Source organism: Dermochelys coriacea, chromosome 9, assembly GCF_009764565.3.
Source record: "Dermochelys coriacea isolate rDerCor1 chromosome 9, rDerCor1.pri.v4, whole genome shotgun sequence".
NCBI lineage: Eukaryota > Metazoa > Chordata > Testudines > Dermochelyidae > Dermochelys > Dermochelys coriacea.
The window spans coordinates 57,909,257-57,937,173 of record NC_050076.1 but is presented as its reverse complement, the minus strand read 5'-3'; the positions used below and the strand labels follow the sequence as shown (position 1 = coordinate 57,937,173).

At 46.5% G+C, this 27,917-nt stretch overlaps 2 protein-coding genes across 2 annotated transcripts; both read right to left on the bottom strand.

The window, feature by feature from the left end:
• Window positions 1–9: 9 nt before the first annotated feature.
• On the bottom strand, window positions 10–27,911 carry NSDHL (NAD(P) dependent steroid dehydrogenase-like). Its single transcript, XM_038416517.2, is given in 9 exon segments — window positions 10–497; window positions 499–590; window positions 2,028–2,130; window positions 4,242–4,384; window positions 18,168–18,296; window positions 21,487–21,633; window positions 22,498–22,659; window positions 25,974–26,025; window positions 27,758–27,911. Coding segments are annotated over 8 exon segments (1,035 nt in total). The 5' UTR covers window positions 25,995–26,025; window positions 27,758–27,911; the 3' UTR covers window positions 10–259.
• LOC122455644 lies at window positions 4,584–15,266 on the bottom strand. Its single transcript, XM_043491658.1, has 2 exons — window positions 5,670–15,266; window positions 4,584–4,771 (listed from the first exon to the last, which is right to left on the bottom strand). Exon 1 carries the CDS (start codon window positions 8,789–8,791, stop codon window positions 7,847–7,849), a length of 945 nt encoding a protein of 314 aa, XP_043347593.1. The 5' UTR covers window positions 8,792–15,266; the 3' UTR covers window positions 4,584–4,771; window positions 5,670–7,846.
• Window positions 27,912–27,917: the final 6 nt, after the last annotated feature.

The following is a 27,917-nucleotide window of genomic DNA, read 5'->3' as shown; positions in this document are numbered from 1 at the left end:
GGCTCACTATTTTAGGAGGAAACATTCGGGTGTTTGAATAAACAGAGTAGCAGCCAATAGCTATTTTAGAACAGGTTGTCACACAAAGCAGTCACAGGGAGGTACAGGCTGTTAGTACAACTACAGGATGAAGTCCTTCAATCCAGAGAAACTCTTATCCCTAGGAGAGGCTTGAAGAAAGGTTCATTTGTCCAGAGAATTAGGGTCTCTTCAATGCCCTTGTTAAATCTGTTAGCTAAAGGGGTTCCTCTGGGTCTCCTTACTTGGGCCGGCGTAGGTGGGAATAGCTCTGGATAGTCCTCTCCACTGCTTCATCCAGGCTCACCACCGGCTTGTAGCCCATGTACCTTTTGGCCCTCTTGCAGCTGTAGTAATGGAATGTCCCAGCTAATGCTACCCGCATGGGGGTAAAGGTAGGTTTGATCGTGATGATTGGACTCAGCAGCAGCAACACCAGAGACAGTAAGAGGGCTAAGTAATATGCCACCCAATAGGGATTTGGTTTTGGGTGCACTGTAGTTCAAGCCAGTCAAGATACGGGACATGAATGACCAGAAAGGGACTGGCTCATCGTTTGTGATGTGAAATGCCTGGAAAAAAGAACAAAAAAAGCCTTACTTGTGGCACCTTAGAGACTAACAAATTTATTAGAGCATAAGCTTTCGTGAGCTACAGCTCACTTCATCGGATGCATTTGGTGGAAAAAACAGAGGGGAGATTGATATACACACACAGAGAACATGATAAACCCATTGTTTCATGTTCTCTGTGTGTGTATATCAATCTCCCCTCTGTTTTTTCCACCAAATGCATCCGATGAAGTGAGCTGTAGCTCACGAAAGCTTATGCTCTAATAAATTTGTTAGTCTCCAAGGTGCCACAAGTACTCCTTTTCTTTTTGCAAATACAGACTAACATGGCTGCTACTCTAAAAAAAGCCTTGTGGTTAAATGTGACAATTTGGACACATTTTTATAAAACCCTAGTTTTAATTTCATTTTATTGTTGAATAGATTAACACCCGCAGCTTTGCTCTGATGACTCTTAGTATCAGACATAAAAAAGAAAAACTAACTATATTTAATATCAAGAAATGGCCATTTATGGAACTACAATTCCCTCCTTTGTTAAGAGAGCCCACTGCTCTCAACAAACCGGAAGTGAAAATTCACACCCCCGAGTGGCATAGTTAAGCCAACCTAGTCCCTATGTGGACAGCTCTAGGTTGACAGAAGAATTCTTCTGTTGACCTCGCTGCCGCCTTTCGGGGAGGTAGATTACCTCTGCCGATGGAACCATCCCTCCCATTGGTGTAGACAGTGTCTATACTGAAGCGCTACAGCTGTGCCACTGTAGCATTTTAAGTGTAGACAAGACCTCGGACTATTAGTGATTGTTGCACTGTTTAATTCTTTACCCAAAGATAACCTTGAGAATTTCTGCTGGAGTAGGTGCTATTTTATACTTTTTAAGTGCTTAGAGCTTTGATTGAGCAGTAAGTTTAAAGTCTATCTATCTTAGCTCTTATGGTTGCAAGAACCTTTTACCAGATGCACAGCCAGCTGAATGAATCTGCAGACAAAAAAGAAAAATAGCTACAAGGTATGAACTACTTCCACTGGTTTTCAAAGTTAACATCCCATTGAGATCAATACTTCCATGTCAGTATTAACTATTTTACTGTCAATCCTATTAGCAGAAACATGCAGCTATTTCAGGAGTGTGTGCAGAGCATGGATAGGGTACCACACTCCCCCAACCTCAGTTAAGTCCCGACCCTGGGGTGTGACAGAGCAGTGCATGTGTGGGTGAGGAGATGGAGTCTGGGGAAAGTTTACACAGCACTTTTTCATAGTGGGTTTTATTCTTGTTAGTGCAATCCTGTGTAATAAAAATTCATCCAAGTCATTGAGAGGAAAGAAGAGCTAAGGGAACAAAATGTGTGTGAACAAGGAAGATACAAAAAAAATGGAACCTCTGATCACACCCAGTTTTGCTATCCATACGCAATGGGGAGACTACCTTACCTTCCCACACAGCGGAGAGTCTTTATGAAGATGCTCTGCAGCTAGTATGTGCCCATGGACCACATTTTCCACAAAGGTAAAGTCTACTAGGTTCTTCCCATCCCTGCATACACAAAAGGAAAAAGCTTATCTCAATGAAAATCAGCAAGTGGCAAAAGGCAAAGCTACCAACATAGCTGAGCTCCCAGCTACCTCTTCCCCAGATGTCAGAAAAAGGTCCTGTTCAGGCCAACCCATTTCTGAAAGAGAAGCCTCTAAGGCTTTGTCTATACTATGGACCTTACAGTGGCACAGCTGTACCGCTGCAGCTGCGCCACTGTAAGGTCTCCTGTGTAGCTGCTCTATGCCAATAGGAGACAGCTCTCCCACCAGCATAATTAAACCATCCCAATGAGCAGTGGCAGCTATGTTGATGGGAAAGCGTGTTTTTTTTTCCCACACCCCGATTAATAAAAGTGCTAGTGTAGACAAAGCCTAAATCACTATTCAGAAGCAAGCCTAGCACCATCCCAGCTCCTGTCCAATGTCCCAGGTAAGGCTTCAAAACCTGCAGTCACATCTAATTGAAATCTGAAGGTTTTGGGACCCACAGAACATCAGTGGAACAATTCACAGAAGCAGAATAGATATGACTATTATATCTAGCACACAAAGGGTTATTTAAGGACAAGCTTTCTGCTCAATTATGAATTTGCCTGACTCATTACATTTACATTTCATCCAAATTTAGCCCTGGCCAAAATGAGGGGGATCTTCACCTGCTTACATCTGAGTTGAATTTAACTCACTATGTTCATTTCTCTTTAAGAGACTAATTAAATCAACAACTGGATTGTCAGATGCACTCCCCCAGCCCCTGTCCATGAAAGCAAATTGCTGTGAACAACTCCTGATGATTGTAATTTTCAGTCATTGTGGCTTTAATGGGTCATACAAAGATAGAAAAGAAGAGAGTCTTCACTGGAAGGGAATACGTAAGTGTTTCTAGTTCTGCAGAGCCAACACCTTTCTGAGGGAGGAAAATGGAGAACTATAAAAGAAATGTTTCAGTAACATAAGATGGGGAAGCTTAAATTTATTTGGATTCATGATTCATAAAGCAGCTTGAGAGGGTAAATTTAATTGATGGCACAGGTACAAGCTAACACAAAAGCCACACAAGACACCTCTCTCTCTAAATAGCTCTCACACATACACACACACCCCCTCTACCCCTCCCAGTATGCAATTAAATCTATTATAACTGGATGGGAAATTTATTTTTTAAATCACTATACACGAGTCTAAAAAAAAGTCTTAATCGCAGTCAGTACTATTTCTTGCTCTAAATTTTAAATTCCACACTACCAGTTGTGCCACTTGCAATGAAAAAGCAAAGTTTTTGAACTTTATTATAGTTATCAATATGAATATCAAAATGCAATTTAAGTTTTGAGAGCACAATAAGACAGTCAAATGCCAACAATTGTATAACACTAGATGAGTTAACGTAACACAATCCATGCTATGTCAGGTCTTGTTGCATATTACAGATGAACATAACTGGACCATGATAAATGTGTGACTGGTCAGCTTTGAACTACTGTCCAAACTACTAGGCTGTGGCATTAAATGTAACTTCTCTCCGATTTATAGTTTGACCTGTAATGTCACAACCATAATTTAGCCATAATGATCAAGAATCTTCACTATAAACTGGCATAGAACAAGAAACTCTTAAAGATGGTCTATCTGATAAAAGCTCATATGCCACTCTCATTACTGTTGAGTCTAAGCACCATCCAATAGTGCATTAAGCAATATTTGTACAGTTATGTTATAATTATATACATTTGTTCTAGACTGTTAATAATTAGCTCAAGTGATGTCTCTTCAAACAGGAGACAAACTCATCTCAGTGCCAGTATCCCACAAAAAGAAGTCTTCTTCAAAATGAATCCTGGATCAAAGCAGTGGTGGTATAGCTGGGGAACCTATCATTTCCTGGGAAAAAATGTTATGATTCCTGAGTAGGTTCTGTGCAGAAGTTGATGGACTGTTAAATCATACATTCTGCCTAGTTCTTGGGCATCTCCAGGCAGGGTCTTTGATTTAACATTGGAGAAGCACCATCCACATCTTTGACACTACAGATCTAATAATGTTCTCTTCCAAATGGGGTATGTCACTTTGGTATCAAATTTCCCATGAGACAAAGATACGAGTCTCTCTCACCCAATCATGAACTTCATTTTGCCACTCTTAGCTGCCTGAATGAGGATGGGAACCAGCTGGAGGTCCCTGGGACCAAATATCCCATGAGGGCGAATGGCAGTTGTGACGAAATCATCATCTGGGTCATTAGCATTTAGCACTTCCTGTGGGAAACAAAAAGTTAGTCAAGAAAGACTGGTGAGACCAACAGCTGGCTTAGAAATGCATCCCTTGCATCATCCCATAGAACTACTTCCTCCACATTTTTCGGGGGAAACCTTTCTCCAGCATCAAGGTAGGAGCTAATGCCCATCTATGTCTCTCTGTTGAGCACCTTTTCCCTCTGGATCGTCTCCTTTTTTCCACTCCTCTTCCTGCCAAGAAGGCAGCAGACAAGGCCGCATCCAGTTTCATTGTCAGACAACTTCACAGATCAGCCAACAAAAGAGAGAGCCTCTTCAGGTCTCAACAAGGACCAAGGAAATCATATCTACAGGTGAACAGTGGAAAGCCTGGAACTTTTGGAACTGCACCACTCCATCCATCTCTTGCTAAGGTAGTGGGGAATAGGAGAAGCAGAAAGAATTATTTCTCCACCCCAAAATCCTTTAGCTCGTCAATAAATGAAAAATTTCCATCGTTAGTTCCCTTAATCCACTTTTTGAGAAAGCATCATCTCACTCCACTGGAATCACCAACTGATAACATGCACACTTAGTTTAGTTTTAGTTCCATTAAGAGTTTCCAAACAACATGTTCTACCATATTCCAGCAGCTGGTGTCTTTCCCAGAAGAAACCCAGTGTTATTAGCTATAAAGTACTGAGTTGTATGTGCAAATAAATATGGATAGTTCCACTGCTTTGCCAAAAACAAAGGCATAATTATGGGCGTATTGGGCTGGATTTGTCTAATCGTGTATTCATAAGCCTCGTACTCCATTAGTTCATCAATCTGCAAGGCAGCTGAGTTTGCAAATGAATAGATGCTCTGATGCAATTTTTGAATAGCAAGTACATAGCTTTTTTTTTTTAAAAAAATTAAGGGTTTTTTCAAGGAATGCAAAAAGGCTGTTAAACCCAATACTTTTACTTAAGGGTCAACTTAAATTGGGATTCAAATGTAAATTCTGCTGAAAACTTTATGAAATTTGAAACTATTTCCATACATTTTTTTAATTCCAATTACAAGGATTTGGTTTTGTTTAATTTAAAAACAGTCCCCTGCCATATTTAACACCCAACTGCTGCAGCACTAAGACTTTGAACGTGAAACAGACTTCAGAGATTTTCAATGTCCCAAGTGGGAGAAAATGCAAAGTGCACAAAGACAGACAAGTTTTTACTTTCATAATGGAATATTTTCTCCACACCAGAGGCAACAAAATGTGTTTGTACAACATGGGATTAAGTTGACAGTGTCCCTTTAACGTTATCGGTCTCAGTCTCACCTTCCTGCTCTTTCCACAGTAATCCTCTTGCACACCTTCTGCACAAATAAACATGTCTCAAATGTATACCATACTTCAATAGTCTAACTTATATAACAGGTTTACTTTGCTCTCTTTTCTATTAAGCGAAGGTACTGCTGGTATAAGGGCAGGTTTGACAGCTGTGAAGACAAAGCTCTATATTTATCCAAAGAACAGGAACAGCATGAGCATCTGCTGTGAAAGCATCTTTTCCACTGCCCCATCAGTGTGCCACAATGCTATTTTAAAGGCACCAGGGGAGATTTTCAAAGGTGCATGCAAACCGCTATTTGTATTTTTGAAAGTCTCCATCTCTACATGAAAGATATTCATGCACTCTTTATGGCTCATTAATCTCTTTGCTGAGATTGTCAGCAAGGAGACTAAATAAAAAAAAACAGTTACCCACCTTTTTGTAACTGTTGTTCAAGATGTGTTGTTCTTCGAGATCCATTCCATTCTAGGAGTGTGCTCGCCCACATGCACAGTTGGAGACTTTTGCCTTATTGGTATCTGGAAGGCCAGCTGTGGCGCCCCCTTGAGTGCCAGTCTCATGCGTCGGTATATCAGGCACCACTGGCCCTACACCCTCTCAGTTCCTTCTTGCCATCAACTTTGACAGAGGGGCAGGAGGGTGGGTAATGGAATGTACATGAGCAACACATCTCAAAGAACAATAGTTATGAAAAGGTGGGTAACCATTTTTCTTTCTTCAAGTGCTTGCTCATGTCAATTCCATTCTAGGTGACTCACAAGCAGTATTAATGGAGGTGGGCGCGTGCAGCTTGCAGCACTGCTCTACCAAAGCAAGCATCATCTCGAGCTTGTTGGGTAAGCATGTAGTGAGACATGAATGTGTGAATGGACTAACAGATAGCCCTGCAGATATTTAGAAGGGCTCTTGGGCTAGGAAGGCAGCAGACGAGGCCTGCGCTCTAGTTGAGTGGGAGATGACAATTGCTGGCAGAGGCACCTTCACCCAATCATAGCAGAAACGGATGCAGGAAGTGATCCAAAATAAAATCCTCTGGGCGGACACTCAATGGCCTTTCATCCTATCTGCCACCGTGATGAACTAAGTCAACTTGTGAAATAGTGTGGTCCTTTCGACGTAGAAGGCTAGCACTCTCCTAACATCCAGGGAGTGCAACCGACACTCCTCCTCAGACTTATAAGGCTTTGGAAAGAAGACTGGCAAGAATATGTCCTGGCTCGTGTGAAATTGCAAAACCACCATGGGCAGGAAAGCCGGGTGTGGCAGCTGCTGGACCTTATCCTTGAAGAACACAGTATACAGTGCTTCCAATGTGAATGCCCTAATCTCGGAAACCCTTTGGGAAGAAGTTATCGCCACCAGAAATGACACCTTCCAGGAGAGCAGAAGAGAACAGGACACCAAGGGTTCGAAGGATGCTTTCATGAGCTGCTTGAGTTCCAGATTAAGGTACTATGGAGGGACAGGATCCCAGACTTGAGAGTAGAGCCGCTCCAGACCTTTTAAGAACCGGACCCTCATGCCATGGGCAAAGACTGATCTGCCCTGGAATGGAGAGTGAAAGGCTGATATAGCGGCCAAGTAGACCTTAATGGATGAAATGGACAAGGCTTGGAGCTGAAGATGTACAAGGTAGTCCAGGATCAGCTGCAGCAAGACCTGCTCAGGCCCAACCCCTCGGGCCAAAGTCCAGCACATGAAGCTTTTCCATTTAGCCAGATAGGTAGCTCTAGTGGAGGGCTTTCTGCCTCCCAGTAGGACCTGCTGGAGTCTAACCAAGCACTCCTGCTTCTCAGTAGTCAACCATGGAGCAACCAAGCTGTGAGGTACAGCGCTGCCAGGTTCGAATGCAGGAGACAGCCGTGACAGGATCTGTGACAGGAGAGCCGGCCAACGGAGCAGCGGATCAGGTCCGACACTGACAGGTCCACACGCACGCTGAACCAGTGCTGGCAAGGCCAAGCCAGGGCGATCAGGATGACCTTGGCCTTGTCCTGCTTGACCTTCATGAGGACCTTGTGGAGCAACAACACTGGCAAGAAAGCGTACATCAGAGCCCCAGACCACAGGAGTAAAAAGGCGTCCGATAGGAAGTCCCTGTCTATTCCCCAGAACAAGCAGAACAGGTGGCACTTCCTGTTCTGGCAAGTCGCAAACAGGTCTACCTGGGGAGACCCCCACTTCCGGAAGATTTGGTCAACCACATCGGAGTGGAGAGACCACTCGTGGCGAGATGAGAAGGTTCTGCTGAGGTGATCTGCCAAAATGTTCCTGGTCCCAGGAAGGTGCGCTGCCACAAGATAAATGACATGCTGCACACAAAAGTCACAGAGCTGGAAGGTTTCCCGGCAAAGGGCTTATTACCTGGCTCCTCCTTGATATAAAACATTATGGAGGTGTTGTCCATCAGGACTTGAACCACCTTGCCTTGCAGCTGGGACCAAAAAGCCTGGAAGGCCAGGCGAACCGCCCTGAGGCTCCCTGACACGTATGTGGAGAGAGCGGTTGACCCCCGACCAGCAGCCTTGTGTACTGAACCCTCCCAGGTGGGCTCCCCCAGCTTATGTCTGAGGCATCGGACACCAGAGTCAATGACAGGGCCGGAGCTGTGAAGGGAACTCCCTGCAAGACTGATGCGGGGTCCAGTCACCATGCCAGGGATGCCCAAACATGGTCTGGCACCTTGATTACCGGGTCCAGGTTGTGCCTGTTGGGGATGTAGACTGATGCCAACCATGCCTGCAGCAGGCAGAGAAGGAGCCAGGCATGGTAGACCATGTTGGTGTAGGCTGAGATATGACCTAACAACTTTAGGCAGGTGCGGGCGGTGGTGAGCAGATGATCCCTCACACAAGAGATTACATCTGACATGTCTCAGAAGCAGGACTCCAGGAGGAATGCCCTTGCCCGCATGGAGTTGAGAACCACCCCGATGAACTCTAGCCATTGCACTGGTACAAGAGTTGACTTCTTTTCGTTCACTAACAGGCCCAAGTCGCGATACGTGGCTCGTACCAGATTGAGGCTGCTCTATACATGATCTGCGCTTGATGAGCCAATCGACAAGATAAGAATAGATCCCCTGGGATCTACTAGGGCCATTCATTTTGTAAAGACCTGCAGAGCCGAGGATAGGCTATCATAACCATAAGGGTAGCCTAAAATTCCTCCTTACCTGTAAAGGGTTAAAGAAGCTCAAATAACCTGGTTGGCACCATGGGAACAAAAGATTCTTCCAAATCGGGGTGAGGGGGGGTGTTTTGGGTGCTTTGTTTCTGTTGCTGTTCTCTCTTGGGACTGAGAGGGGCCAGACAGAAATCCATCTTCTCCAACCCATCCTAATCCAAGTCTCCAATATTGCAACCAGTATAGGTAATCCGCCTTGCCTGGCTTAGTTTATCTTTTGTTTTACTTGTGAATTTTCCCTATGCTAAGGGGGAGGTTTATTCCTGTTTTCTGCAACTTTAAGGTTTTTCCCAGAGGGGAACCCTCTGTGTTTTGAATCTGAATACCCTGTAAAGTATTTTCCATCCTGATTTTACAGAGATGATTTTTACCTTTTTTTTTTTTAAATAAAATCTTAAGAACCTGATTGATTTTTCCATTGTTCCAAGACCCAGGGGTTTGAGTCTCTGATCACTTTGTAACCAATTGGTTAGGATATTATTCTCAAGCCTCCCCAGTAAAGGGGGTGTAAGGGATTGGGGAGATTGCTGGGGGAAGAGGAACTCCAAGTGGTCCTTTTCCCTGGTTCTTTGTTAAATCACTTGGTGGTAGCAGCATACTTCAGTCCAAGGACAAACAGAGATTTGTGCCTTGGGGAAGTTTTTAACCTAAGCTGGTAGAAATAAGCTTAAGGGGTCTTTCATGCGGGTCCCCACGTCTGTACCCTAGAGTTCAGAGTGGGGAGGGAACCCTGACATAGGCCAAAGAGGACCGCTGTAAACTGGAAATGGCGCTGGCCCACCATGAAACAAAGGAACCACCTGTGTCCTGGGAAGACAGATATGGAAATAAGCATCTCTCAAGTCAAGCAGCATACCAGTCTCCCAGAGCTAGGGAGGAAATGGATACCATGCAAAACTTCAACTTCTTGAGGTATTTATTGAGCCATCGCAGGTCCAGAATGGGACGTAGGCCCCCTTTTGCCTTTAGGTTTATGAAATAGTGGGAATAGAATCCTTCCGCCCCCCCCCCCCCCCATTTCTTCAGGGACTTCCTCCACCGCTTCCAGTTGAAGAAGTTTGTTTATTTCCTGAACAAGGAGCTGCTTGTGAGAAGGGTCCCTGAAGAGGGATGGGAAAGATGGAGGGTGGGAGGGAGGGGTGGCCGAAAACTGGATGGTGTAGCCTGATGACATGATGTCTAACACCCAATGGTCCAAGGTAACCCTCAACAAGGCCAAACAGAAGAGACAGTCAAGGAAAAGGTGGGACAGATCCAGGGAGGTGACTGTTGCATCACTCTCAAGCGCACCCTCAAAACGAGTACTTCTGGCCCCCATGGTGTTTTGCTGGGCCAGGCTGTGCCGGTGAGTTGGAGGATGAAGGGTGGTGGTGACTAAAACCAGAGTCCCTTCTCCTTGCAGGTCCCTGCCGAGGCTACCACTGCCTTGGCAGTGGGGGTGGCCGGAATGGCTACCATGCATCCCCAGTGAGTGGAGGGTGGCCTGAGCATCCTTTAGGCCATGCATCCTTGCATTCATTTGGCTGAAGAAGAGCCCAGCTCCATCAAACGGGAGGTCCTGAATAGAAGCATGCATCTCCTACGATAGGCCAGCATTCTGGAGCCAGGAACTGTGCCTCATGACCACCACTGAGGTGACCACCCTGGCAGCTGAATTGGCGGCATCCCAAGCCATCTGGAGGGAGCACCGAGCCGCTGTGGTATCTTCCTCCACCAGAGCCCCAAACTCTTGGGCCACCTCCTGGGACATGGAGTCCTTAAACTTGAGGGAGTCCCACAAGTTATAATGCCTCAAAAGGGCCTGGTGGTTTGCCACTCGGAACTGGAGATTGGCCGTGGAATAAATTTTGCATCCAAAAAGGTCCAGTCTCTTGGCCTCATTTTTTCGGACGGAACTGGCCAGCCCATTTGTCCTTTTGTTGGCTGCCGACACGACCAACAACTCCGGGGGTGGGTGGATGTATAGGTATTCAAATCCCTTTGCGGGGACAAAATACTTTTCTGTCCTCTTGGAAGTGGGTGGGATGGAGGATGGGGCTTGCCAGATGGTCTTGGCAATATTCAGGACCGGGAATGCGACATGAGCGGGGGCGAACACGGAGAGCAGATTGAATAAAGTGTCCGATTGCTCCGTCATTTCCTCCACCTTGAGGCCCAAGTTGGTGGCCACCCAGCAGAGCAGCACTTGATGATCTCTGAAGTCATCCGGTGGGCTAGTCCAGGAGGGCCCAGCCACCACCTCACCGGAGGAGGAGGAGGATGACTGAACTATCGGGGGACGGCCCAGGGCATCTTCCCCGGCAGGGGAAGGAGGCCTCGGGGTGGGCACCTACTCCTCCACCACAGTGCCCACCGGCACATCCTGCACTGAGCCCAGTGCCATTGGTGCCAACTGAGGTATGGCCGATGTGGCAACCAAGGACTGGTGGGACTGGGGCATCAGCATAACGGGTGCATCCCAGGCCTTCCAATGGGACCATTGTGTCAGCCACTGACGCTGCTGCCAAGTCAGCGTTGCCACAGCGGATGCACCTTCTAGAGTCCAGTTGCGCTGCTGTCTAGGTAGGGGCTGAACTTCCTCTGTGATGGAGAAGTCCTCTTCCTCCGGAGATCAGGGCGGGGTCATCAAGGCCCGGGTCTGGCAGTTAACCATTGCTGCAAGTGACCTGGTGCCTGGAATGGTCCAACCAATACCGAGTAGGGGGAGAGATGCTGAGTCGGGGAGCATCCCTGAGGCCTCAGTGATGGTGATCATCATCACAAAGATGATTGGTGCCAACTGTAAGGCGACCAGTGTCTCTCTCTAGATGAGTCTTTGAGCAAGGCAGAGACCGGTAAAGCGGTGCTGGCGACCTGTAGTGACAAACTGGTGACCTAGGCTGACATGGAGACCAACATTGTGGCAACACATGGCTCTGCCTTGGCTCCGGAGACCAGGGGTGCTCACTTACCTTCTGGGAGGCCCTCATGACAGGCTTGCTTCTGTGAGGAGACTTAGCCGGGTCCATCGTTGCAAGCAGTGCTGATTGCGGCAGGAGAGCTTGTTGCTCTCCAGGCACCAGGAGCTGAGAGAGCATTGACTGAACCATCAGACTGGCTCCCCTACCACTCCCTGGAGTTGGTGACGGGTCCCTTAGAGGGTACTCCCCGGGGCAGAGCCCCTTTGCATCTCCAGTGTGCGTGGGTGGGACAAGCAGTGTCCTTTGCCCAATGTGCCTTTATCCAGTTTGCTCAGTGCCAGGTCCCTCTTCTTGGCCTTCTTCGTGGGCACTGGCGAAGGGGACCACTGCTGGGAAGAGCCTGGTGCCGGAGGTGCACTACATGCCGAAGCACTGGGTGCTGTGTGTGACGGGTTAGAACCCCCTGCAGCGGTGCCACCTGATGTACTGTGGTTTCACTGAGCCCCTCATCCTGCTCCACCAGCCTGGATTCCCTCTCCCTGTTTTGCTGAATTAGGCTCTCCAGCACAGGTAGGGCCACACCCAGCTGCGTAGACACAGACTGAAGTCAGCTCTGAAGTCACGTGCACATCCCTTTTGGGGAATAAACCCAGAATAATACTGTCTTCCACTGTACAGAAAGATCTGCACAGCACAAACTCAAAAATTCACTCTCTTCCTCAATGTGAAGAGAGTTATGCACACCTTCTTGCCCCCCCCAGTTAAAAATTGCACAAACTGGGTTTAACAAAATAAATTTATTAACTCTAAAAGGCAGATTTTAAATGGTTAAAGGGACAGCAACCAGAACAAAGCAGATTACTAAGCAAATAAAACAAAACAAGCAACCTGAGCTTGATTCACTAAAGATCAAGTAGGGGGGAGGAAAAAAAAAATGCTGACCACTTGCAAAGCAAAGGAAAGAGGTGCTCCTACTAACCACCATGGTCGGTAAGAAGGAACAGAGCGGGTAGGGCCAGCGGCGCCTGATATACTGATGCATGAGCGCGGCACTCAAGGGGATGCCATAGCCAGCCCTCCGGATACTACTGAGGCAAAAGCGTCCAATAACTGTGCACGTGGGCGCGCGCGCACGCACACACACCCACCCCTAGAATGGAATCAACATGAGCAAACACCTAAAGAAGAACAGGAGCTCTGGTGAAATGAATGGCACATTTTATAGTTTAGATCTATCCTTTCAGGCTCTGAGAACTTGGACAAACTTTGCTGCATCAGTTATACTTGGATCATGTTATGAAGGTTTTCTTTGCAACCATAAGAGCTAGAGACATCTTGTTTTTTAAATGAAAGCTGAGACTCTAAAAAACAACTAACAAGTCTGTCCACCCCATGGCTAGTTGTCTGCCCCCACTGCATAAGGCATGTCCCACTTTGGGAAGAGAAGGTTACTTACTGTAATTGGAGGTTCTTCACAATGTGCGGTCTGTATCTGGATTCTAAGTGTGGGTGTGCAGGCACACTATGTTCTGGAGCTAGAACTGTTCATAGTAGTGTTCGTTGACCACTGCATCCGAAGCTTTAAGAAGTTGTGCAGGTTGACACCGTTCCAGTTCCCTCTTACCTGGCAACAAAGAAGCCCAGAGTAGGGGGGGAAGAGAGTGGCATTGGAATCCAGATAGGGACCATACATCTTGAAGAACCTCCAGTTATACTAAGTAACCTCCTCCTCTTCGAGTGGTGGCCCCTATATGGATTCCGAACGTGGGAGAATAGTGAGTAGTGCACAGGTAGGAGGTGGCTGTGAGGGCTTGGAAGAAGAGATAGTATGAAGAACAGCATAGCCCACCGCAGCATCCATTAACGTGGCAAAGGCTATGGCATAATGAGCAGAAAAGGTGTAGACCAAGGCCCAGGTGGCAGCCCAACTGATGTCATGCCATGGGACATCCACCAGGAAGGTGGATGTAGCAGCGTGAGCCCCTGTGGAGTGGGCCATGACTCCCAGGGGAAGGGAGGGAAGAGAAACATGGGAGAGCGTATAGCAGTCCATGATGCAACAAGAAATACATTTTAAGAGGCATTGCAACGAAAGGGCATGGCTGCAGCAGCAATAGTGATAAAAAGCCAGTGGGGAGGCCCAAAAAAAAAAAACAAACAAACACTGGATATGCTGGAGGTAAAAGCCAATTCGTGGCAGACATCCAGGGTGTAAAAAACCCATTCCTGGGGAGAGGCCTGCAGTTTAGGGTAGAAGGTGGGGAGGTGCACAGACTGGTTGAGGTGAAATGGGGAAGCAATTTTGGGGAGGAATTTGGGATGGAGACAAAAGGGAGACCTCGTCCTTGTGCAAAACAGTAAAGGGGGGTCCTGCCATCATGGCTGCTAGGTTCACTAACTCGCCTTAGAGAGGTGATGACCGCTAAGATCACCACCTTCATGGAGAGGTGGGCGAGGGAGCATGTTGCAAGTGGCTCGAATGGTGGTTTGGTGAGGACTCAGAGGATGAGGTTAAGGTCCCCAGGGAAGAGTAGGCTTTCATATGGCAGGGAAGGCGTTGAGAAAGCTCCAAAAGAGAGGAGGTGGTAGTCGGGTGGGCAAAGATGGAGAAATCGAAGCACTAAGCACCTCCAGGTGGATACGGACAGAAGAGTGGGCAAGGCCCAACTGATGGAGGTGGAGGAGGTAGTCCAGAATGGCAGGAACGGAAATAGTCCAAGGGGAGCCATCAGTGCTGTGCCCAGGCAACAAAACGGCACCTTTTGGCTTGGTAACATGCCCTAGTAGACGGGTGGCGACTCTGGGAAAGGATGCCACGAACAGAAGAGGAACATGTGTTGTCTACGCAGGAGCCTCATCAAATAGCAGGCCGTGAAGTGGAAAGGACCCAGGTTGGGGTGGTACGGTCAGCCATGTTGTGTGAGGTTGTAGATGAACTGGAACCACAGTTGGAGGCAGCACAAATGGAGACAGGTGTATGGGGTAATGGAGGTGCAGGCCGCCATATGACCCAGAAGGGAGAGGCAAGACAGATGTGGGTACATGGGTGGCAGCAGAAGGGTGGTGAGAGTAGTGAAGCATTCTGAGGGACGGTACGTGCAGGCCGCAACAGCATCCAGGCGAGCATCTATAAAGGTGAGGGAACAGGAAGGAGTGAAGATAGACTTTTCCTCATTGATGCAAACCCCTAGAGCGCCAAGGAGGGCGCGCAAGGTTTGAATAGTGGTGAGATGGGCTTGGGATGTTGCCATGAAGAGCCAATTGTTTAGGCATGGGAACACAGAATATGAGCTGACATGAGGGCAAAGACCTTTGTGAAGACATGGGGGGCATTAGCAATCCCAAAGGGCAGGGCCCGGAACTGATCATGAGAGTGTTTGACTGTGAAGCGGAGGAACTTACGATGAGCAGGGTGGATGTCGATATGGAAATATAAATAAAAGGATGCCTTCATACTGTGAACCAAGCTCCATTGGGGGTGGAGTGGGGGGAGAAGAGGAGAAAATAATGAGGGGGGAGGGTGAAGCATGAGGAAACGGAAGTTGCAGATAAATCTATTCAGAAGGCGGAGGTCCAAAATAGGATCAAAGCCACCATCTTTCTTCGAAAAGAAGAAATAAGGGGAATAGAAGCCCCAGCAGTGCTTGAGTTGGAGGGCTTACACTTCCTTCTGTAGGAGGTGAGAAGGAGGGCATATGCTTCCTTCTGGAGAAGGGGAGAGTGCAATAATGTGGCAGAGTGCTCCCGGGATGGGCAGGAAGGAGAGAAACTCAATCAGTTACCCCTCAATGAACAATGTCCAGCACCCAGCAGTCGGTGGTAATTTTGACCCCCCAGAAACCACCTGTGGAGTGGCAGGAAAGTGGTGGGAAGGAGTCAAAAGGGCTGCTTCGAGGAATGCTAGAGACAGATGAAGCAGTGGCAGGCTAGCAAGGTCGCTGGGTGCACAGGTGGCGCAGAGAAGAATCCTGTGAGAGCTGAGAATAGGGCTGGTGATAAGGCTGGTATGTGGTCTGAGGGCAGGGATGGAAGGAGGAACGTTGTTGGTAATGAGCAGCAGTGGGGGGGGGGGGGAGGGGGATAAAGGTCCAGGGACTGGAGAGTGGCACAGGAGCCCTTGAGGAAGTGTAGGGACTCATCCACTTTGTAGCTGAACAACTTATGGTTGTCAAAGGGGAGGTCCTCAAGGATGGTTTGGACCTCTTTCGGGAAGCCACTGGATTGAAGCCAGGAATCCCAGGGAAGGATGACCCCGGATGATAGCGAGCAGGACTGTGGCTTTGGTGGCAGTATTGGCAGCATCAACCACAGCCTGGACAGCAACCTTGGCCACCAACTTGCCTTCAGCCAGTTGGCATCAGAAGTCTTGTTGCTTCTCTGGGGGAAGGAAGGCCTGGAAGTCTGCAAGCATGGACTATGACAGGAAGTCATACTTGGCCAAGATGGCCTGGTAGCTGACGATGCAGAATCGAAGGCCAGCAGAGGAGTAGACCTTGCAGCCCATGAGGTCCAACTTCTTGGCAGTCCAATCAGGGATGTGGACCGCAGGTGTTGATGCTGGGCACGCTCAGTCACAGGTTGGACCACTGGCAAGTTAGGGAGTGGATGGGTGAAAGGAAAGTCCATGCCCTTAGAGGGAATACAATAGCAGCATTTCACCCGCTTTGGTGTTGGGGCACAGGAGGCCCGTTCCAGCAGATCCGTGGATCCCAGAAGCACGTGCTAAACAGTCTGGGCCAGTTGTAAGAGTGCGTTGTGAATCGGGAGGGAAATACGCAAGGGTCCAGGAGATCGTAGGATGTCCAAGAATTGATCCTGCAGGTCCTGGACATCAAAATAAGTCCTAATACTGCACTAGGTCAGCAGGAGGTGAGAGTGCAGGAGGGATGATGGAGACTAGGAAGCGCCCGTATGGACTGGGATTGATGAGGTCACAGTCAGTAACACCAGTGCCGCCGGAACAGGGACAGCCTGTGGATCCTCAAAGATGGAGGAAGGGGCCACGTGCATTGGGGATGGACAGTGTCACAAGTGAGGTGGCATGCCACAGTCGTGGTAGGACTTTCACACGGCCCAGTATGGCCCAGCATATGAGTCACCAGGCAGCAGTGGTGCTCGGCAGTAATGGTACTATGGATTGGCCAGTGGGGCGTATGCAGGAGGGTATGGATGGCACCAAAGGTCCGGGCTGTAGGACTGTGAAGGAGAGAATGCAGTGTTCTGTTTGGAAGACCACTTAGATTCGGAAGACAGGTCTGTTAGGGGCAGAGCATCAGAACCGCTGGCACCGCTGGTGTGAGAGACCAGGAGTAACAGAGGCTCCTCTGCAGAGGGGCCCAGTGTAGAAGAGCGGAGCAGAAGGTTGGATGAGCAGCTCGTCCAGGGGGGATGGTAGGCAGATAGTGACAGAGGTCCCGGGACAGGGCAGAGAGACCATGTACAGCAGCATAAGCTTAGCCGTTGGTGTAAGGGGAGACAAGTGTCCTGGAATGCATGGTACTGGGTAGGTATATTTGGATAGACCCGGCAGGCTGAACAGAGCCTGAGGCGACAGTGGTGGGCCAGACACCATGGCCGGCGGCAGTGCTTAGACTTGTGCTCAGAGTGGGACTTCTCTGGAGCAGGAGCGTCTGAGTTGGCGAGCAACTTCTCACCCGACCTGGCACAGCTCAGGGAGATAACACTGTGCTTGGAGGCAGTCGCCATCAGGGAGCTGCCTTTTTGCCCATGAGTGTGCTTTTTATGCAGCTGGTGCTGGGCGGGATGACTCTGGAGAGGTGTTGACTGCCAGTGTTGAACCCCGTTCCAGCAGATCCATGGATCCCGGAAGCACACATGGTTGTGTTGCATTGCCTCTTCCATGAGGTTTTTGTGGCAGGTGACGTTCTCTGGCCTTGCGGATGCGCAACAGAAATGATCGACAAATAGAGCTGTCGGCAGCAATATGAGCCTCGCCAAGGACTGCGGGCACGGAATACAGTATTTGAACCCAGCTTGCCAGGCAAAAACTCCCCAGAGGGGAGAAGTCTAGGGGAAAGAGCTAACTAACTAATGATAAACAAATAAGTACACGACGAAAAACTAACTAAGGAGAAAAAAAACTATGTACAATGGACAGAAGCAGTCTCTTATTAAGCTAAGAGCACCGAGGAACAGGGATTCCCACTCTGGCCATGCGGCGGTAAGAGGGAACTGGAGCAGCGTCAACCCATGCAACCTCTTAAAGCCTCAGCATGGGTCATGAGGGTCAACTGACACTACTATGAACAGTTTCGGCTCCAGCATATGGCGCACATGAGCACCCACGTTTGGAATCCACATAGGGACCATCACTCAGAGAAGAAATGCTGGTTTAAGCCCAGAGAGTGATAGTATTAGCAGCATGGTGCTGTATACCTTCTCTTGCAGGATCTTGGTCTCTGTATAGTAGTCGATGGGCTTCTTTGCATAAGGAAGGTCTTCTGTTCCATTCTTGATGTCGATGCCCTCAAAGACTACACTGGCACTGCTGGTTAACACCAGTTTCTGACAATGGTTATGGAAGAAAAGTAATGCATTAGAGCAGTGATTCCCAAACTGGGGTTGGCAGAATGTTACAGGGGGTTCGCCAGAAAAATTTCACTAATGGCAACCAGAGGACCCCACGCATTGGAGGCAGCAGGTGGGACCTGGTTGTAGGGCAGACAGCCCAAGAGTGGGGCAGGGCAGTTGGGGCTGACAGCCCGAGCCCTGCCCCCATGAGTGGGGGAGCCGGCAGCCCGAAACCCAGTGCTCCATGCGGGGCCAGCAGCCCAAGCCATAGGGAGAGCGGGGTCAGGCAGTTGGGGCTGGCAGCCCAAGCCCTGTCCCTGTCAGCAGGGGAGCCGGCCACCCAAACCCCAGCGCTCCGCACAGGGCTGGCAGCCTGAGCCTCAGGGAGAGCGGGGCTTGGCAGTTGGGGCTGGCAGCCCAAGCCCTAGAGGTCAGCGGGACCCGCAGCCCGAGCTCAGTTGACCAGGGTGGTCAACAGGCTCCAGCAGCAGGAGCCCCACGGAGTGCGGAGGAAATTTAAACTTAAATCTCTGGAAATATTCATTTTTAAGAGGGTGTTCATGAGATTTTACCATTTAGTGAAAAGGGGTTCCCGAGCTGTTAAAGTTTGGGAACCACTGTATTAGAGGATAAGCCAAAACATATATTGTTTAAAAAAGGCTGCATGGAAGGGAAAGTCAACGTGAAGGAACAATATTAGCTTCTTCTTGGCTAGTTCTACAGAAAATGCAGCAGTTTCTTTTAGAGATGCTTTAATTGAAAGTGATCTGAAAATTACAGGTTATAAAAAACCCATATTCCTAACTGAACTCCATTAGACAGTGCATTGCTTTAAAAATCAGAGGAAGTCCCTATTCCAAGGAATGTATTCATTTCTATGAACTGTTTATTAATTTTTAAATACACAGAAAAAAACAAAATATACATAAACTTCTCATTATACATATGTGATGCTGGCAGACCAGATGCCAGCTCCTGCCCATGCTGCAGGCATTCGCTAAGAACTGACGAACTCATAGCTGGAGACCAGACTAGTTCACTTGTATGTTAGTTTTGCTCGAAATAGGTATTATCTTATAAGAATGTATTTAATGTTTAGACTCTACGAAATGCTTGTAAAATTTTGCATGCATTAATCTCACTTGTAATGTTGGTATTCCATACTAAGAAAACGCATAAGTATTGCTTTATAACTTTGAAAATATTTACTCTGAACTTATGAACCCAGGCATCCCAGTCATCCCGAAGGACTATCAAAAACAGATGGGCCATCAAGGAACATCGCAATACAACAGACTGGTTAATGGCCCTATTGCCATTCTAATAAATTCTAATAAAACAAAGTCACAGGAAGATTTTTCTCTTTGCAGTCTGAACTCTCACAGGGCCAGAGCTACCAAACTGAAGCTAGAAATTCCCAGGGGCTACCTCCTGGTTTGCTCTGAAAGACACTTTGAATTGACAGAATACTACAACACTGTCACTCTTAGAATTTAGATGGTAAGTCATTTGTGTATATACATTTGCCTGCTTTAAGCTGTAACTAACTCCCCCCCACCCCACCCCAGTTAATAAACCTTTAGATAGCCAATCTTGTAATAAGCTACAGGCATTGTCTTTGGTGTAAAATCTAGGATACCAATTGATTTGGGGTAAGTAACTGGTCTCTTGGGATTGGAAGCAATGTGAATATGGTATGATTTTTGGTATACATAACCATTTATCACTAAGTCCAGTTTGTCTGAGTGGCAAGATAGACTGGAGAGTCTAAGAGGACTGCCTGACTCCTTGCTAAAACTGTTACAGTGATTCAGGAGTTCACATTTGTTACTGGCTTGGTGAAATCTAATTATAGAATACACCCCCAGTTTGCGGTATCTCCCCTGGTTCTGACAGACTGCCTTGAGGTAGAAACTCATGGTCGTGAGCCACTGCAGACTGCCTGACAATATAAACTTCTCATAATATACCCTACTCTAAGGATTTTATAATCCTACTGAAGTAACAAAATGCTTCAGAAACAGGTGAAGTGGACACTTCAGACAATTTCCAGTGCTGTCAATCAAGAGGGAAAAACAGTTTCCAAGGAGAACTTGAATGCCCACTTAGCCTGCTTTCCTGGCACATTTCAACTCTTAATACCTCTTAAAAAGCACATATTGGCATTTGCTAGTCGTTAAAGTATCTTTAAAAAGATTTTTATGCTGCATTTGTTGGAATATGATATAGCCCAGCAGATTTGAAATGGGAAGTCAAAGATATATAGATGATCAGAAATACCATCAACCAAATTACCCTTGAAATGTGACTTTTTAATTTTTTACAATTTAAAAGAGACATTACTTTCTGCCTAACAAGTTCTAGACTCAGATGTACTCCTTGTTCTGACGAATCCCAATCTGAAGCCTGAAGGTAAACAACGCATGGCCTATCTTCCTCCCAGCAGCCTATTACAGAAAGAAAGCAACTGTGGGGCAGGCGTCCATACTTGACATGCATCATTTAATTCTGTGTATTGTTTTAGTAATTCTGTATTTCCGCCCAGAAACTGTACAATGGGTGTATTTCACAAGTAATCTTCCCTCCACCAAAAAATAAAGTCTCTCATTCATCCAGTGCTCGAGTATTTACCTGTAAACTACCTGAAAGGGGGTTTACTACCTGAAAGGGGGTTTCAAAGAGGATGGCTCTAGACTGTTCTCAATGGTAGCAGATGACAGAACGAGGAGTAATGGTCTCAAGTTGCAATGGGGGAGGTTTAGATTGGATATTAGGAAAAACTTTTTCACTAAGAGGGTGGTGAAACACTGGAATGCGTTACCTAGGGAGGTGGTAGAATCTCCTTCCTTAGAGGTTTTTAAGGTCAGGCTTGACAAAGCCCTGGCTAGGATGATTTAACTGGGACTTGGTCCTGCTTTGAGCAGGGGGTTGGACTAGATGACCTTCTGGGGTCCCTTCCAACCCTGATATTCTATGATTCTATGATTCTATGATTTCATTAGGCAGAAATTGAAATAAAAAGCTCATGTGATGTTGGAAAGACCAAGGGGAAAATGGTACAATTGTCTTACAGTTACTATTGGAGTCATTAAGTTCACATTTCTTTAATGCTGCTATTGCTCTATAACCTTATATCAGGACTTCAGCATCTCACGCCCCCCCCCATATGCTATTCTATTCTTACCTGAACCCCAGCTTCTTTGCAGGCTTCAATGACTGTTTTGGTCCCCATAAAATTCACCTTGTAAAACAGATCCCTGTTGTCACTGGAAGGCGCTGGTGAAGCACAGTGAAAAGCCACTGTCACACCTTGTAGAGCTGGGAACAGGTCCTAGGGGGATAGATGGGGCAAGGCACCAGTGAAAACACCAGGAGTACTTTCCATTTGAAAACTGTGTAGGTTATATGAAAACACACATGTTTCACAAGAAAAATGTGGGTAATAGCCACATCATCTTCATGAAGCTGAAGAGTCGAGATACAGGACCAGCTCTTGTATCTCCAGACCTCTTTCTGCTAGGCAGGAACCTCCATTTGTTTCCTTTCCCGCCCCTCCCCCCCCCAGGAAAAAATCCAGAAGCTTCCCAATGCTTTGAGACTAGCCATGCCCAGCTAGTCAGGTGCAGGCAGAAGGCCAAGGATGCCTCAGATAGGAGTTGAAAACTCAGCATAGAACCCTTCCAAGGATTTAACCCCCAAATCCCAACATTACTGCCCAGCTTTATGGTGCATCCCTCAGGAGTACATCATGCCTGTGGAGAAGTCCTCTCTAAGATACATGCAGCAAGTTATTTCCAAGACGCATCGTGATGCATGTCCCCACATTGGAAGGCAGGTATAAGCCCTGTCCTTGTACAGATACAAGCTAAAACACCCAAGGACTGTTCCAAAGAGTTCAAGAAGAGCGTTCCCTTAGGGATCATTTTGAGCCACTGATGAAAGAGAAGTGAAGGACAGCACTAGCAGAGAGGGGATATAATTGACCACCCTTTCACAAGGTCGTACTGCAACCATTCCAGGAAATACTGCTGTAGTGTTGACCTTCCCACCTTTCAAGGAACACATTACGTCTCACACAAAAATTGAGTCAATTACCTCGGGGAACGTGCCTCTACAAGATCCTAAGCTCAGTCTATATATTTCACTTTTGTTCCCTAACAGACTGTTATATTTGTCAGCTCTGTTCATACTATACCTTTTTACTGCAGAGATCTCCCAGGAAAAACTGCACCTTATCATTCTCAAACCCCTTTTGAATATCAAACACATTGACTGTATAGCCTTTCTCCAGCAGCCTCTCCACCATGTGTTGGCCTAAGAATCCTGAGCCACCTATCACGGTGCATTTCTTACTGGCCTGCAGAGGCAAGAAGGGGAGAGAAGTATCATAACAAGCAGACACACTTGTGAAGTCTTTCAGTAAACCCAGGCTTGAACTTTACAGGATCATAGGAGTGATGATCTCATTCACTTGGCTGAAGTCCAGAATTCAAATTTTCCACTGCTGCAGTTAGACAAGTCAGTAATTAGGTTGATCAGAGGAATCTGAATCCAGGTATTAAGCGACTCATTGAGATCCACTTCAGTGGATAGAGCGTAGTAGACATGCACAGCTTATGCCCTTTGTAAGAAGATCCTGTCTCATTCTCTCCCATTGATTAGGTTTATCCTGACTATATTTACCTTTCCAGAAGGCTGATTATAGTGCGAAAATTCATTAGACTCATTTATTTTGTTTAGTTTCCCAGTTCTTGTATCAAGCAAGCTGAAACTGCTCAAGAGCCATACAAACGGGAAACAAGAGCTTAGCCACCCCTAAAAATATGATGAACCAAGTTCTACACAATCCTATTTGACTTTATGTACTGATTCACAACCCATGTAATGCCACTAATTTGGCTCAGATATAAAAGAAATACATTAGTTTCCCAGTATTAGAAAAGCCCATTCAGCTTCCTGTAAACAGGAGCTGGGATTCTTGGGCTTTGCAACATGCCAGCTGTCTACCCCCTCATCCATTCTGCCAATGAGCCCCACTCTTTATATATTCCACTTGCTCACTCATTTACAAAATCTCAATCTCTAGAGCACTCAGATTGCAAAATTCTTGTCTACTTCTATGCACTGCCTGCACAGTATGAAATACATGCATGTCTCTACAAACAAAGCGTGGATGATAGGTGCAACTGTAGATCTATTTGCCCCAAGTGTCTCTTAAAATCAATGAGAACAAAGTCCACTCTGGCTGTCAGTAGCTCCTAGTCTCCAGAGGTTTCCTTCATAAATAGCTCTAACCCTCCTACAAACTTAGCTTGCTACAGTTTATTCTAATAGAGTTTCATTCTCAGTGATGGAGAGGAGCAGGTGAAACTAGCTCTCTCACAAAGCTTGGAGCAGGACTAATGGCTCCAAAACCAGGAAGGCAGCCAAGCAGATATAGCTTATCCTTTTAATTAATCCTTAGCCTTTCTTCTATGGAGACATTGATCAGAATCAGTATCAGGCACTCTGGTCCGGGTACTCATCTGCCTGAAATAAGACCAGTGACCTATATACTCAACACCAGCACAGAGCGAGCAACTGAGGTTTTGCAGAAGAGCTTTGTACAGAGAACCCTCTGTCCTGGTTGCAGTCGTTCCTATTGTTGCTACACAAAAACTCGCCTCAGCAAATTTTGTAGAGTTCAAGGGGAAAATTATCCCAGTGAAACTGCCCAAGGCAAGTGACTGTTCAGTGGGTTCTAAGTGCTGTGTCTTTAGATGGATCCCATTGCAGAGTACCAGTTTTCCAGAACGGAGATGAGAAAAGTCTACTGGACTTGTTCAGTTACATCAAAGTTCAGTGTTTATTCTGAAGAGTCTCTGAACTGGTTGTGTAAAGCACTGCAACAAGCAGAGATGTCATAATTATGAAGAGTGAGGGAGCCATCTGATGCCATAGCATAGATTAGAAAGTTCCAACTTGTGTGTGTGCGCTAATCTTACCTATGCCCCAGTAAAAAGCAGCATTACAACTGCCACTGCGAAGTATGCTTAACATTTTATTTCATTCACCCTTATTTTCTGATCTCTCAGCTTCACTTGTCCTTATTACAGGAAAGCTTAAAAAAGTAATGATATAAAAAGAATCAGGAGGATAAATGTGCCAGAATTTCCTCTGAAAACAATGAACAGTTGTTGTGCAACAATAGAGCTCACACTTGATGAGTACAATTTACCTATGCCCAAAAAGGTACATGAACTAAATTAGATTTTGTCCTTTCCCCATTCTAACTCCCTGCATGCACTCTAAACATCAGAGTGACAGGATAACAATGGCTCTAGCAAGTTCTGGGGACATGGTTTAAAATAAAAAACAACAAAAATAGTCAGACTACCCATCTGCACAGTATCAAGGTACAGCCCTATTGTAATTGAATCTCCAGACCTGTGGATTTTGTAGCGTAGATGAAGCCTAAATGTGTGTTAGGCACATCCCCGAATCTTGTTAAAACTGCATCAGTAGCAATCATGTTATAAATAGAACGCGACAACTCCAGGTTCCGTTCCCACTAGTAATACCTGGAGTGAGTATTCCAGCGTCCTGGCTGACAGTCCCTGTCTTCACTGTGTATGTCAGGGTTCCCTCCCCAATCTGAACTTTAGGTGTTAAGGGGTTTATTCCTTCACCCACTTACTTCACTGGTCCTTCTCGCCTGAACAGAGAGCAACAAGTCCAAAGGTGCAAACAATTCAATGTTTATTGGGGTGAATTTCCAGCAAGCATGATTCCAGTTTCCTTCCTTAGTGTCCCCCTTCCCAGCTCTGACACCACAGAGCCTTACACCTGTGTCCCTGTTCCCATTCCTGCCCTTAGCTTACCAGCTTAGGGTAAAAACTCCCCAAAGCACAAATTCTCCCTTGTACTTTGGATTACGCTGCCACCACCAAGTGATTCAAATAAACATTTAGGGAGGGCCAACTTGGAACCCTATCTCCCCCCTTACATCCTCCCCAAGCCCTACACCCCCTTTCCTGGGGAGGCTTGAGAATAAACAAGATGAGCACAAACCAACCTTGGGTTTTTAGGGAAACTATAAACTCCCAATCAGATTCTTAAAGAAAACAGAACTTTATTAAAAAAAAAAGTAAAAGAAACACCTCTGTAAAATTAGGATGGAAAATAATCTCACAGGGCAATCAGATTCAAAACACAGAGGGTTTCCCCTCTAAGCAAATCTTTAAGGTTACGAAAACAGGGATAAACCTCCCTCTTAGCACAGGGAAAATTCACAAGATGAAACAAAAGATAATCTAACGCATTTCCTTGCGATTACTTACTATTTCTGTAAGATTAGATACTTAGTTCAGATATGGCTTAGGGAGATGTATTTTTCCTGTCCTGATTCCTCGCTGACCCCTGCGCGAACAACAAAGAGAACAAAAGCAAACCCCTGCCCCCACAGATTTTGAAAGCATCTTCTCCTCTCATTGGTCCCTTTGGTCAGGTGCCAACAAGATTACCTGTAAAGGGTTAAGAAACTCGGGTAAAGGAGGAATTTTATGCTACCCTTAGGTGCATGTTTATGACAGGGTACATAACCAATTTTTCTTCCTGCTGTGGAGAAACTTCCAACAAAAATAAGTGATGCTTAGAAAACAAACTTAGAAAAAATATTTCCTTTAAACTTACTGGTCTGAATTGTGTAGCCATTTTTTTCGAGGATTCACTGTAAATCTAATTCCTTAAAAAAATAAACAAACACATAAAAAATGATGTTAATACTTTAACATATCACATTTAATTAACCAATTAATGAGTGGTCCAAAGAACTTAAACACCTGCCATTTAAATTGGAAAAAACAGATTTTTCCCATATAACATTATCACAACAGATGAGTAACTTGGATCAATCTTGTACACTTTACTCGCTAGCATCAAGCTCATAGGGAGAACACGCTGTTTTTGTGTAGGTTCCACAAAAACAAAATGGCTATTTTTTATAAAATTTCTCACCAACATAGTTGAGCTCTTATTATTTTAAGCTCCAGAAAATACATAAATTATTGAAATTCAATTTGGTATAAAGATTCTCTGCCAATGACAGAACTCCAGACAGGTTATGTAACTCAGATAATTGTGTATTTGTGGGAAAATGCCTATTAATCAGCAAATCCTTCTCATTTTAGCCAGTTTAAACTGCCGTGTCATCTCTGAATTGAGCACTATAATGCAAACACATCAGCAGACTGTGCAATACAATTCCCAGAGAGCAGCCTGGGAGTGATGCAGAAGCTCCCTGAAAACGTGGGGGATTGAGAGGTGGTACTGAGTCTCAGCCAAGAAATGGAGTGAGTTTCTAGGCTGGGAAGGAGGCTCCCAGTAGTCCCTGCCTATTCCAGCCCCTGCAGGTCCCTCTCTCTGGCCTGACCCCCAACCCATGGTAGCCACTCCAGCCTCTTTGATTCCCAATCTTGCCTCCCCTCCCAAGTATGAGTTTATTGTGTAAGCATTTCAGGGGTGGGGGCTAGAACTCCCCCCCCCCAGTTCTACCACTCTGGAAGCAACCACTCTGAGCCAATCAATAACTACTGCAGATCTGTTGAGGCCCATCTGCACAACATCCAGAGGCAGAGGAACCAGTGGCCACATGGTTTATCCTTAGCCAAGACAGGACTGAACCACTATAATACAAAGATATTTTCTAATGATGGTAGGGCAAACTCCCAAATTGGAACTAGAGCCCCACTGTGCTCTGTGCAGAGAAAAGAGACAATCCCTATGCTGAATTGCTTACAATTTAAAGACAAAAAGAATGAGACTATAACATAAGCAAATGAATCTGGTGAGGAATTTGCCGTATTTAGTTAGTTACATAGGATGTACCCTGATTGTTTTCAAACTGGGGAGGAAGAATCACAGCTTGTCCCTATCCCAGCTATGATTAACAGGCTAGGGTTTGTAAGTATAACAGCAAAGTTGACTCTTATGGAAAAATGTGAGGTTAAGTTAATGGCTGTTAGGATTTTATCAGGGGGATTTTCACAGGGTTAAAATCCATGACTTATTGTACATGATAAAAGTTTTCTGTGCCTTCACAGTGCACTTGCTTCCTCACCCTGGAGGGCTAGACGCTTTCTTTAAAAAAATGAAAACTCAGATTCTCATACAGTATAGCAGTTCCAGCAGCTGCAGCTTTAATAAAAGCACAAGAATTGGCCACACAAAGGCAACACGGGAGTTGAGGTGAGTCCCTGCCCTGGGCCGAAGCCTAGGCGGATACCAACCCTCCCAACACCCATACTGGGACTCCTACTGTCCCCTCCGCCCCCAGGCTTCAGGGCTCCCCACCGTGAAGCACCCAGACACCCTCCCTCCCGCCAGCCCTGCCCTCTCCCCATAGCTCCCGCCAGCCCGGTCCCCTCCTAGCTCCCCCGCGTCCCCAGCCTCCTGCCACAGCCCTTCCCCACCCCTACCTGGCACCAGCTCCGAGAAGACGCAGGCAGGATCCTTACACCGCCACTGCTTTCACCGGCCCCGCCCCACCCAGACCCAGTTTCCCCTCGCCCAGGGACACGCGCACAACCCTCAACCGCTCCAAACGGCGACAGCCTTTCCTATTAGCCCCGCCTCATC